Genomic DNA, 13,372 nt, shown 5'->3' on the forward strand with positions numbered 1-13,372 from the left:
ATTCAGAATTGAAACTGGGAGAAAATATTTTCCACACTTATAAATAGTCAGTTTCTTAAATAAGTAAAAATCTCCACTAAATCATTAAGAAAAAATCCAGTGGAAAAAATGGGCAAAATAGGTGAAGAGAGTACACAGAAAAAAAAATATACAGCCTTAAATCTTTTTTCAGATGTTTAAACTTCCCTCATAATAAAAGGAATTAAAAATCAAAACTAATGTAGTTAGTTCAATTTCACCTGTTCGATTTGCAAAGATCAAGGAGTTGGAAAATATACCATGTTGACATGGGTGTGAGAAACCAAGTTCTCTTGAACAGTAGAAATTGCTACAGCCTCCTTGAACAAAGCTTGGTCATAATCTATCAAATTATAAATGTATACCTGTTAATAATTTCACTTTTAAAAATTTGTCCCAAGATACATTCATACGATCACAAAGATGTATATATAGTCAATACAGTAGCATAGTAGGAAAAACATAGTCTAAATGTCCGTTTAATGGTAGACTGTTTAACTAAATTGTGGTACTTTCATACAGACTGTAAAAAGAGGTGGACCCATGTGTACCAATGTAGAACCACATCAGAAATCTATTAAATAATAATAGTAAAGAAAACTGAGATGCAGAAGAGATTATGTAGTACTCTTACTGTGTGTCTGTACCTGTGTACGTTAGAACATCTCTGGAAGAATATGTAAGATGTTGGAAAATAGTGATTACTTCTGGGTAGAGAAGTAGAGGACAAGGATGAAGATGAGAGAGACTTATTTCTCGACATAAACTCATACTGTTAAATAGTTGTTTTTAACCATGAGCCTATGTTACTTATTTACTTAAAAATAATTTAGTTGTAAATATCGTAAAATATTCTTAAACTAAAATATGCCAACCATTATTTTTCTTTTTGAAATGCAGTCCTCTAGACTGTCTAATATTATTTAAAGTACTTGTTAATATCCCATTATAGAATATAGTATACTTCATTTAACCATCCCTCAAATTAATAGTATTTCAAATCATATGAGTAATATAAGATTAGACTAAAATGTTACTATTATTCTTAGCTATCTGAATAAATCTTTTGGTTTCCATAAGATTTTATTTATTTTCTAGGTTAGCTACATTCCATGCAGCTCCATGAAGTCCTATATTTGTGTGATATACTTTTTTTTTTTTGTTTTTTTTGGGTTTTTTTTGTTTTTTTTTGTGAGGAGATCAGCCCTGAGCTAACATCCGCCAATCCTCCTCTTTTTTTTTGCTGAGGAAGACGGCCCTGGGCTAACATCGGTGCCCATCTTCCTCCACTTTACATGGGACGCCGCCACAGCATGGCCTACCAAGCAGTGCTTCGGTGCGCGCCCGGGATCCGAACCAGCGAACCCCGGGCCGCCGCAGCGAAGTGCGCGCACTTAACCACTTGCGCCACCGGGCCGGCCCTGATATACTTTTTTATAACAACTTTATTGAGATATAATTCACATACCATACAATTTTTAAAGTGGTTTTTAATATAGTCACAGAGTTGTACAGTCATTACCACAGTTAATTTTAGAATATTTTCATAACCCCCAAAATAAACCCCATATCCTTTTACAGTCACTTCCCATTTCACCCCAAGCCCTCCAGCCCTTGGCAACCACTGATCTACTTTCTTTCTTTATGAATTTGCCTATCCTGGACCTTTCATATAAATGGAATCAAACAATGTGTGGTTTTTTATGACTGGCTTCTTTCACCCTGCATAACGTCTTCAAGATTCGTCCACATTGTAGTATATATCAATACCATATTCCTTTTTATGGTGAAATAATATTCCATTATATGGGTATTCCACATTTTGTTATCCATTCATCAGCTGATGGACATTTGGGTTGTTTCCACTTTTGGGCTATTATGGATAATGCTGCTATGAACTGTTAGGTACAAGTTTTTTGTGTGGACATATTTTGTGTGGGTATATACCTAGGTGTTGACTGCCAGAGTGTTTTCCATATTCTGGCACCATTTTACATTCCCACCAGCAGTGTATGAGGGTTCTGATTTCTCCACATTCTTGCGAACACTTGTTATTATCTGTATTTTTATAGGGTTATAGCTATTCTAGTGGGTATGAAGTAGTGTCTCATTGTGGTTTTGATTTACATTTTCCTGATGCCTAAGGATGTTGAGCATCTTTTCATATGCTTATTGGTACATGTCATATTCTTATATTTCATAAAAACTTCTTGTCTGCTTTTCCTAAAAACTATAAATATCTAGTATAGATGCATTTCTCGTTAATTAGGTGTTTTGTGTTCAATATATTTGCATGTCTAGATTTCACTACCTAGAAGTTCATTTTAGGGGCCCATCTAGTCTTGTTAAATTGGACATTATAGCCAATATGAAAAAATGTGACCTAACAGAGCCTTATTGAGTCACTATGTATAGTGATTTTTTTGATAATGTCTTTTAAAAGTCCATGTATTATTTTTGTTACAGTATTTCACTGGCCTTGAATGTGGACATAAGTTTTGTATGCAGTGCTGGAGCGAATATTTAACTACCAAAATAATGGAGGAAGGCATGGGACAGGTAAAGATGCCAATTTGTTTTTTAGTTTTTGTTGAATTTCCTACAGCATTTAGACCCTTGCATAAATATAAACAGGTGAAGCATTCTGGATTGTGAATTGTATGGGGAACTGTTTTCTAGATTAAAACAACTAAAAGATAATTGAGACTTTTTTTCTATTTACAATGTGGCACTCCAGTTAAAGATCCAGTCTAGGTAATGTTTTCTCAGCGGTCATTAACATTTGTATATATCAGGCTAAACTTGTTGGGCAATTCTGTCAGATCTCTTGCTTTTGCCATTCAAGTTTTAGATTGAAAAACCAAATATCCAAGTCAGCAGTTCTAATTACCTTATGGTGATAAACATATTCACGCACATACATTTTCTTTAACAGAAAAGAAAAGGTTAAGATCCTATAAATGTTAAGGTATCCTCAGAACCTACCAAAGTGCCTGGCAATGGTAAGCATTCAGTAAATATTTGTTGAATGAAGACATAGTTTAAATTTCAATCTTTTTCAGACTATTTCGTGCCCTGCTCATGGTTGTGATATCTTAGTGGATGACAACACAGTTATGTAAGTATTTTTGATAGATTCTGCATGTTGAATATTGGTTAGTTGGTTTAACCAAATTAATTTTCACTCAGCACTTCAAAGGAGGTGAAATTTTTAAAGTCTGAAGAGATTTTCTAATCTACATTCCTTTATAGTACAAAAGCCTGTTTGTAACTTGGTTAAATGCCCAGTTACTATTCTGGTAAACATGGCAAGACCTGATAGCTACATTTCAGTAAACCTTGGAATTGTAGAATAGCATGTGTCAGTTGAGGCCCTCTGGGAAGCAGATGCCAAGATAGAGTTAAAAGGGAAGGAGATTTATTGTGGGATAGCATCTGTGTAGGATAAAGAGGAGGAGGAACAGGAGTGGACAGACATTGGTGCAGGTCTGATGCCTGTTAAAGGAGAGAAAGAGAAAGAAGGGAAGAGGGTTCAATAGGAACAGACTCAGACTATGATACAGCTGTGAGAGTCTGGCAGCTCTGTGGGGACTTCATTGCATAGATTGCCCATAGAGGAATGCCTCAATGAGCAGAAATGGCCAGGCCCTGGTACTCTTGCCATGCTTGGTCACTTACTGGGAGCTGCCCAGGGGGAACGTGGCTTCAGTTAGAACACTGCCACGGATCCCAGAGGCACTGTAGCTGTGGGCTGTTGGCTAACTACTCTCCTTGTGAAAAGTTCTCTTTTGAAGGCAGAAAGAAACTTGAAGAAACAAGCATAGTTCCTGAACCTGGGATAAAGTCCCAGGTTGCTTAATTTTTGTGTCAGTGCTGTTACCTAATTGACTTCAGTCTAGGAGGATAAACAGATCGAGGGCCTGAACGATCCACAAACAAATTGTATAATTACTCCTGGATAATTGCCTATATAGAAAGGTATGTCTGTGTTTAGGCACTGAGATTTGAGGGTAACAAAAGTAAAGCCATGGACTTTAATGAGCAAATTTCTTAATCTAATAAAGCTATAAATTGACTTAACCAGCACAGTTTATAAAGCTCACTGATTCCACTTTATTAACCTCACCCTACTTTGGTTTACTAAAACATATTTACTGTTGTCAGCTCTGTGTTAATACTATTTCTATCTTTCAGTAGCTCTTACTTCCATTATTGTTTTAAGCTAGCAAAAATAAGCCATGTGTCATCTTTTTTGTTTGTTTGTTTGTTTGTTTTTTGCTGAGGAAGACCGGCTCTGAGCTAACATCTATTGCCAATCCTCCTCCTCACCACCCCCCCCAAGCCCCAGTAGATAGCTGTATGTCAGAGTTGCACATCCTTCTAGTTGCTGTATGTGGAATGCGGCCTCAGCGTGGCCGGAGAAGTGCATTGGTGCACGCCCGGGATCCGAACCCGGGCCGCCAGTAGCAGAGCGCACGCACTTAACCGCTAAGCCACGGGGCCAGCCCGCCATGTGTCGTCTTGAAGTACCAGCATCCTTCCAGTTGTCTTTATCTTGTCCTTTGATACTTTCTGATTTCTTGTGTTCTTTCATCAATACATCAATTTCATCTATACAGATTCATCAATACATCTCATCAATATAGGCTCCTGTATCTTTTCATCCATTGCACAGACGGTTACTGGGAGCCTACTTATTATTAGCACATATGCACAGGAGAACAAAAAAATTGATACATTTCCTTCCCCCAAGATGTTCATAATAATAAATAACTAAAAGCAGAGTTTGTTTTATGTATAAAGGTATGTACAAAGTTACAGTTAGAAAGAAGCAAATTATTCCACCTGAAGAGTTTAGGGAGACTTTACTTAGGGAGTAATACAAAAGGAGTAAAAATTTGGGTTGAGGAAGTGGATGGTAATATTGGTTAAAGAAAGAATGCCAATATTTTTAAAATAGGTCACGAACTTATCTAAGTATCTGTGGTGGGTAGAGCACAGAGTAGCAGATTATTAGAGATGCAGATGAAAAGAGTTTGACAGTTTATAATGAGTTTCATCAATGAAGGTTGTTAATACTGTGATAAGATTTGCATTTTAGAAATACAACTTTGGTGGTATGGTGGAGGATAGTTTAGAGTGGGGAGGCATTTGGGCAGTGCGATGTGGTTAGAAGGTTGTTTTATGAAATTTTATTTGGAGGGAAATGGAAAAAATATTTCCAACACGTAAAACAAATGTGGCTAATAATATAAGGGCTCTTACAAATCAATGAGAAGAAGATAATTCTATGGAAAGGACATGAATAAGCAGTTCGCAGTGAAAGAAATTTAAATGGTCATGAACATTAGCTGTCATGCCTAGTTGAATAAATCTAAATCAGAATTAGATACTGCAACTTTTTAAAAAAGTTTTTACATTTCAGATTGGTAAGGATTAAAGAATTGAGCAATATCTAATGTGTGTGAGAATATAGTACAATAGGGAGTATAAACTGTTGCAACCTTTTTGTAATGCAATTTGGCCATTTCTACAAATTTTTGTGCTCTTTGGCCTTTCATTCAATAGTTTCATGACTTTGAATATGTCATTCTGTTGCCCTCTTGCCTCTTGTTCCTAAGTCAGCTGTTAATCATTGTTGTCCTTTATTTGTGGCTTTCACAATTTGCTGTGTCCTTGGCTTAAGGCTATTTGCCTATGGTATATCTAGATGTGGTTCTCTTTGTGTTTATCCTCTTTGGGGTTTCTTGAGCTCTTTGGATATGCAGCCTGGTACATGCACACAAAACTTTGAGAATACTCATAAGAGAATTTTAATAGTGATACCAATTGGGGAGTCGGGGATTAGGAAGTGGGATTTTTATTTTTCACCTTATATAGTTGTATACTATTGGTATATATCTTCCATTTTCTTTCTTTTAAATAAATAATTTATTTCTTTTGGAATTTAAAAGGTTAGTTAATTAAATGAGAGAATGTGTTTTTTAAATGTTTAATCCTAAGGTCCAGTAACTGATATGTGCTTAAATTTTTTTTTTCTTAGTATGAAAAGAAACTGAATCCTTCCCAGTCATGGCATTAACGTTTTTTAATTTCCAATTTGATAGATTAAAAAATGGTTTCTTCTTTTAATTGGAATTAAACTCAGCTGGGTCTTGAAACTGAAACCCAGTTCTTTCCAGAAGACATATTCCCCTATAACCCTCTCTAGTTGAAGCTAGCTTTTTTTCCCCTATATACCATATGGTCAGTAGGTGAAGTAATTATCTCCCTCAGTCCCAAATGCTGTATTCAGATTGTCTACTTCAGTTTATAATCTGTAGATCCTTTGAGGTTTGTGTTATCCAGCTATATCACAGTCCTTTGTGTTTTATCTGCTTGACTTCTTGGTCACTTCCACTTAATTATTCATAGTGCTGGCACCTCACTCACTGTCTTTTCTTTCTCCCAGGGCTTGCTGTCATCAAATGTGATTTCAGTGCTCCTATATATATCTATTCTATACTCTAGGCCTGTAGTTCTCAAAGTGTGGTCCTCTGACTAGCATCAACTAGGAACTTCACATTCTCAGGCCCAACTCCAGACTTACTAAATCAGAAACTCTGGGAAGGGGGCCCAGCAATCTGAACAATCAGCTCTCCTAGTGTGGTTCTGATGCACACTTAAGTTAGATAACCACTGCCATAGCTTTTCATTTCCCTGATCTACTCATTTCCAGTAAAATCCCCTTCACCCCAGCCACCTACTCCCAAAGCCACCACCCTAGGCCTACTCCAGATTTACTCTAATTGACTTGGCAAAATCGTCTTTTTCTCCCTCTTTCTAAAATACTGCTCCTGGGGTTTCTGTCCAACCTGCTATTTTTTCTCACTCTATACACTTTCCTTAGGCATACATTGGAAATTCCCAGATTTATGTTTCCAGATCAACTTTCTTTTGAGCTTGGGACCCACATATCTCACTGCCCCTGTCAGGTATCTTCATGTGTATATCTCTCAGGCTATACCTTGTCCAACCCTCCTCCACCTCCACCACCACCAAACTCACTCATTCTTCTTGCTTCTTAGTGTCAAAGAATGTTACCACTAGGTGTTAAAGACTTGTCTAAATTAGAAACCTTGATGGTATCCCTCATTCATTTTTCTCCTGCATGTCTCAGAGTCATCCTGACCAAATTCTGTCCATTCCACATCCTAATTACCCTTAAATCCATCCATTTCTCTCTCTTCCTACTGCCGTTAACCTGATCCAGGCCATCTTCTCTTAGCTGGGACTCTCCAATTGGCTTCTGAGTGATTCCCTTAGACCCAGTTTTGTCACCTTCCAATTCTCCTTGACAAATAGCTTTCACTGTTCTGTGTTGCTTACCTGTGCAGCTTCATCTTTTGCCTTGCCTTTTCTCACATTCTCTATTCTAGCCACATGCAACTTGGTTTCTTAAAAGTGCTGTGCATTTTATTTGCGTTTGGTTTGCTTTGATTTTGTTCACTTTTTTCTGTGCTGTCTCCTGACTTTCTGACGTGCTATACTCTCTTCCTGTTTTACTCTTCAGTTCTCCTAACCTACTCATGCTCTTAGTCATTCTTCAGGCCTTAGTTTAGATTTTCATTTTGATTTGGGCAGACATCCTGTGTGCTCCTTGGCTCCGCCATATTTCTGTTACCATACACTTTTGTAATTGCTTATATTCTTGTCTGTTTTCTTCTTAGGCTATAAGCTGTATGACCCCAGGTACCCTATTTATGTTGACTGAATCCTTTGCTTATTTTTCCATTCAGGATGTGTGACTCTAACCTTGGAAACATTATGCTGAAAGTATTTATTCTCTTATCTCTCAGTGCTTCCTAGACTCTTTAATTCTTAAGATTAGTGATTCAATGGATTCAGCTTTTTATTTCTTAGCAACAGATATGTAATAGGCATGTATCCTTGAATAAGTAACTGGAAGTACATTATTATCCCTTGCTTTCATTAAGCATATGTCATCATTGCAAACTTCATAGATTGATTTGTACTGTGAAACCATCAAGGCTGTTTGGCTAACTGGGGGCTCCCCTACACAATGGCCTCATACAGTTATACTTCCAAAGTCAGGAAGGTAACAGTATACTTTGAGATTTTCCTTTGTCCTAAGAGTTGTCATTGATGCTTTTATGAGATTAATGAAAATTATTTCTCTAAATTATTTATCACTTGAGACCAAATAAATGTTCATCTGTTTCTATTCATTCTAGCAGTTGATTAGTTTTTTATGTAGTTTAGGGCCTAAATTTCTTTTTCTATTTATAGCCTCTCTATTAATCTTAGGGATGGTAAAGGTGAACTTATATCTGTTAAGTCTTTAAAGACCTTCAACTAGTATATTTAGTCTCATCTTGACTAATCATTGATAGCGTTAACACGCATCTGAAATTGTGATCTATGAGGTGTATCTAAAAAATAGTATAATTTATTTTCATATATGGGGGTTTTTGAAACAGACAAGCAGAGACGATGACAGGAACTCGTTGCCACTTACTTCTAGCAGAATTATGCGAAGTGCTTTTTAAAAGCTTTAACTGATACATAAGATTTTTAAAAATTGAATCTTAGGACTTGTGTATAGATAATGCATACCTCTATTAGCTAAGTCTCCACTTGTCTGAAAAGGGCAGAAATGTTCTTTTTAAAAACAGATTGTTTTAAATTAGATAATATAATTTAAATGCTATTTTTTAATAGTTATTTCCTGTTCCATCAACTTTAAGCAGTGTATTTTAACTCCTTACTGTGTAGGGTGAGGAAATTGGGGCCTCTATGCTGTCATTTACCTTTATCTCTTCCACCTGTAATTTATATTAGATATATAATTACTTTATATTGTCAACTTTATAGTTATTCTTTTCTATTCTGGAACAGATTCTTTCATGTTTGTTCAATAGATTTATTCACAAAATTGTAAACAAGTACTTTTATAATGTTATAACAATATAAATATTACATAAAACCAAGTAGTTGAATGGATCCAGAGAGAAGTAAATGTAGTCCTCTAAGTCTGTGCTGTTCCAAGAATAATATTCCAAACATCCAAGTCAGATGATTACTTTTTACCTTTTATCAGTATCTTAAAAATCCCAAGTAGGGTTGTGAAGCTGCCTAGCCCCTTAAGTGAAATCATGGTTTGTACCGTCTGAGGCAACAGACAAACTAAACTTTAATATGTGTTAATTGCAGTACAGTAGAGCATCTCATCTTTTACAGTGTAAAAACGTCATTCTTATTTAATTGTAATAGGCTCAATTTGCTATGTATATATTAATTTTTATTTTATTTTTAAGTTCTAAAATATATTCAGTAAAGTGTGTAAAGTGCATTAACTTTAAAAAATGTTTGTTTTACTAACCACACAGATAAAGATATAGAACTTTTCTAGTACCCAGAATGTTCGTCCTTGTGCCCCTTCCCAGACAGTATCCGTCTCACCCCTGCTACCTATCCTGACTTCTGTCACTCTGTCACCATCAATTAGTTTTTCCTGTTTTTGAACCTCATTTAAATGGAATCATGTAGCATGTATTCTTTTTGTGAGTGTCTGCTTCAGTTAACATAATGTCTTTGAGATATGTGCATGTTGTTAAATATATCTGTATGTTTTTAGGTTTGTTTGCGTTGTTTTTGTTTTGTTTTGTTTTTAATTTTTTCCCCCAAAGCCCCAGTAGATGGTTGTATGTCATAGCTGCACATCCTTCTAGTTGCTGTATGTGGCATGCGGCTTCAGCATGGCCGGAGAAGCAGTGCGTCGGTGCGCGCCCGGGATCCGAACCCGGGCCGCCAGCAGCGGAGCGCGCTCTTAACCGCTAAGCCACGGGGCCGGCCCTTGTTTGCGTTTTTTTTTGTTATTGCTGTGTGTAGTATTTCATTTTCCTGATAATAGACATTTGGAGTTTTTAGGTTTGTTTGGTTTTGACTACTGTGAAAAAGCTACAAAGAATATTCCTATATGTGTTGTTTTTTTTTTTTTTAGCAGACATGTACTGATTTCTTTTGGTATATAGTCAGGAGTAAGATAAATTTAGCTTTGATAGATACTGCCAAATGGTTTTCCAAAGTAGTCGTACCTACACTCCTCCTAGTTATGTGTGACTGCTCTAGTCCTTGCCCACACTTGTATCACTAGACTTTTTTAATTTTAGCCATTTTGGTGTGTGTGTAGGGATAGCTCGTGTTTTTAATTTGTGGTTCCCTGGTGAGTAATGATGTCATACACCTTTCCATTAGCCATTTGGATATCCTTTTTTATAAAGCCCCTTCAAGTCACTTGCCCATTCTTAAAATTTTGTTACTTTGGTAATTACAATGTGAGAATTCTTTAAGTATTCTGATAAGAGTCTTTTGTTAGATATATGTGTTACAGCTATTTTCCCCAATGTGTGGCTTCCTTCTTCTCTCTCAATGATTTTTGATGGAACAGAAGTTTTCATTTTAATGGTATCTAATTCATCATTGTTTCCCATTTGTGATTATTGCTACTTAAGAAATCTTTGCTTACCCCAAAGTTGTATTTATTTTTCAGGCACTCCACAGAGAGTTTATGGAGAATCCTTTGATAACATGTGACTTTAGAGTTCTGTGTCTCATAGTGGAATAAATTGAATACCCCTATCATTTCTCCACAATGAAACAGAAAAGCATGCTTTAGTATTCTAAGTAGGAAATTTAGCACAAAAGCGATAGAATACTATCTGTTTTAAAATACACACATAAGGGATCGGAGCTCAAGTTTGTACTGAAATAATTTCCTAGTCTCATTGAAATGATTTGTCAAATTTTAGTTAGAGGGAAAGTATATAGACAGGGAGTAAATTACTGATAATTATTATTAAACTTTTAAAAATGTTTTTGAACTATAAATGTAAACTTATAAGATTGAAAGGAGGCAGAGAAGGATGTGGGAAGGGTGCATGAAGCTGATTGTGTAGGGCCTTATAGGCCATTGTAAGGTCTTTGTCTTTTATTCTAAGATAGAGCCATAAGAGGATTTTGAGCACAGGAGTGACATGGTCAGAGAGGGGTGCTTTGACTGCTGGTGTTAAAAGAGAGACTGTAAGTAGGAGTAGAGAGATTGGGAGACTATTACAATAATCCAGGTGAGAGATGATGATCCTTTGATCCAGGAGGGTAGCAGAAGAGTTAGTGAGAAATGGTTGGATTTTGGATTTTGGATATTGATGAAAATTTCACATAACATATAATATTCACCATTTTAGCTATTTTAAAGTATACAATTCAGTGACTTTTAGTATATTCATAATGTTGTGCAACCATCACCATTATCTAATTCCAGAACATTTTCATCATCCCTAAAAGAAATCCTATATCCATTAAACAGCCACTCCCCATTCCTTCCTCCCCCTAGACCCTGACAACCACTTATCTGTCTTCTGTCTGTACAGATTTGCTTATTCTGGATATTTCATTTAAATGGAGTCATACACTATGTGATTTTTTGTGTCTGGCTTCTTTCACTTAAGATAATGTTTTTAAGATTCATTCATGTTGCAGCATGTATCAATACTTCATTACTCTTTATAGGTAAATAATATGTCATTATATGGATATTCCATATTTTGTTTTTCCATCAGTTCTTGGACATTTGGGTTATTTCCACTTTTTATGGAAACATTTGTGTTATTATTTGAACATTTGTATGCAAGTTTTTTTATTGAACACCTGTTTTTAATTCTCTTGGCTATATATACCCAGGAGTGGAATCGCTGGGTCATACGATAATTGTGTTTAAATTTTTGAGGAATCGCTAAATACACTAATTGTTTTTAAACCTCAGTTTCAACATCTGTGAAATGTGGAGGTTTACTCCTTTAAAAAATCTTTATTATGGGCCGGCCCGGTAGCTTGGTGGTTAAGTGCATGCGCTCCGCTACTGGCGGCCCGGGTTCGGATCCCGGGCGCGCACCGACGCACCGCTTCTCCGGCCATGCTGAGGCCGCGTCCCACATACAGCAACTAGAAGGATGTGCAGCTATGACATACAACTATCTACTGGGGCTTTGGGGAAGAAAAAAAGGAGGAGGATTGGCAATGGATGTTAGCTCAGAGCCGGTCTTCCTCAGCAAAAAGAGGAGGATTAGCACGGATGTTAGGTCAGGGCTGATCTCCCTCACAAAAAAAAAAAAAAAAACTTTATTGAATACTTTCTACGAAGGATCCGTTTGTGGACTTTATTGGTTGGTTGTGGATATGGAAGGAGGAAGGCAGATACTAAACAAATGATTATACAGATAACTGTCTAATTAAAATTATGACAAATTCTGTAAAGGAAGGGTGTCTAAGGTGCCATGAGAACTGAGAGGGGGTCTGCCTCTAGACTGGTGTGGGGAATAGTCAGAAAAGGCCTCCTTGAGTGAGTAACAATATATTTTAGCTGAGTGAAGTAAAGGAGTAATAATAATAATAGTAGTTAGCAGCATCTAATATTTATTGAGTGCTTACTTTTTGCCAGGCACTGTTCTAGTGTCACAATTCTATTTCTGCTATCCATTTTACAGATTTAATAAACTGAAAAATGAAGAGGTCAAAGAACTTAGCCTCACTTCATAGCGAGTAACTTGTGAAGCCAGTATTCAAATCTAGGCTGTCCCACCTAAGAGACCCACCATGATATTCTTCTCTTTTGTTTCCAAGGGAAGGAGCCCTATGCAAAAGTCTCTGAGGAAAGGTGGTACTTACTATTTTGAAAGAATGCAGATGTGGCAGGAGTACACTGAAAGTGGCACAGGATAGGGTAGGGTCTTGTGGAAGGAGAGCAGTGTGATTAGAAACTTAAGAATTAGATGAGGCCAGATTGTACAAAACTTTTTTGTTCACTTAAAAGATATTAATGAGGTTGGACTACGTACATGTTTCGTGTAGTTCTTACTGGCTTTGTCAGTGATTACTCTTTCTGCTTTAACACCATTTTCTTGTAACACACTCACAGGAGTGTTTATCATTAAAACTAATGAAACTTAAGCCTCTGGGTTCTTCACTTTCATAGGCTCCTGTGAATTCTAGAAATTGTTGTGAATTATAGGGTGTTCTAGGTGGGCAAAGGAAGCCCAGGTTGCAGTCAGTAAGCATTTATGGTAAGTTATCAAGAGATCTCGGAAGAAGAAGGCCCTCAAAATGATATATAGCAAAACCTGGATCCATTTCTTAACATTCCTGTAAACATCTCTTATTTCACACACTGATTTTTGGGAGGGAGTCTAAGGGAAGATGGCTGAGAATTGCTATCTTAAGGCAAGATATCAGAGTCATACACTCTGAAAGGGGCCTAAACTTAGCAATAGTTGGTAAGGCATTAGACTATAACACA

General features: G+C 36.6%; 1 protein-coding gene across 1 annotated transcript in view; it reads left to right on the forward strand.

Moving 5' to 3' along the window:
* Positions 1–13,372, forward strand: part of ARIH1 (ariadne RBR E3 ubiquitin protein ligase 1) — a 102,987-nt gene that overhangs the window by 67,226 nt on the left and 22,389 nt on the right. Inside the window, exons 4-5 of the mRNA XM_058542016.1 lie at positions 2,485–2,577; positions 3,081–3,136. Coding sequence (XP_058397999.1) covers positions 2,485–2,577; positions 3,081–3,136 — 149 coding nt within the window. The remainder of the gene's footprint in view (positions 1–2,484; positions 2,578–3,080; positions 3,137–13,372) is intronic.

This window comes from Diceros bicornis, chromosome 5 (genome assembly GCF_020826845.1).
Source record: "Diceros bicornis minor isolate mBicDic1 chromosome 5, mDicBic1.mat.cur, whole genome shotgun sequence".
Lineage (NCBI taxonomy): Eukaryota > Metazoa > Chordata > Mammalia > Perissodactyla > Rhinocerotidae > Diceros > Diceros bicornis.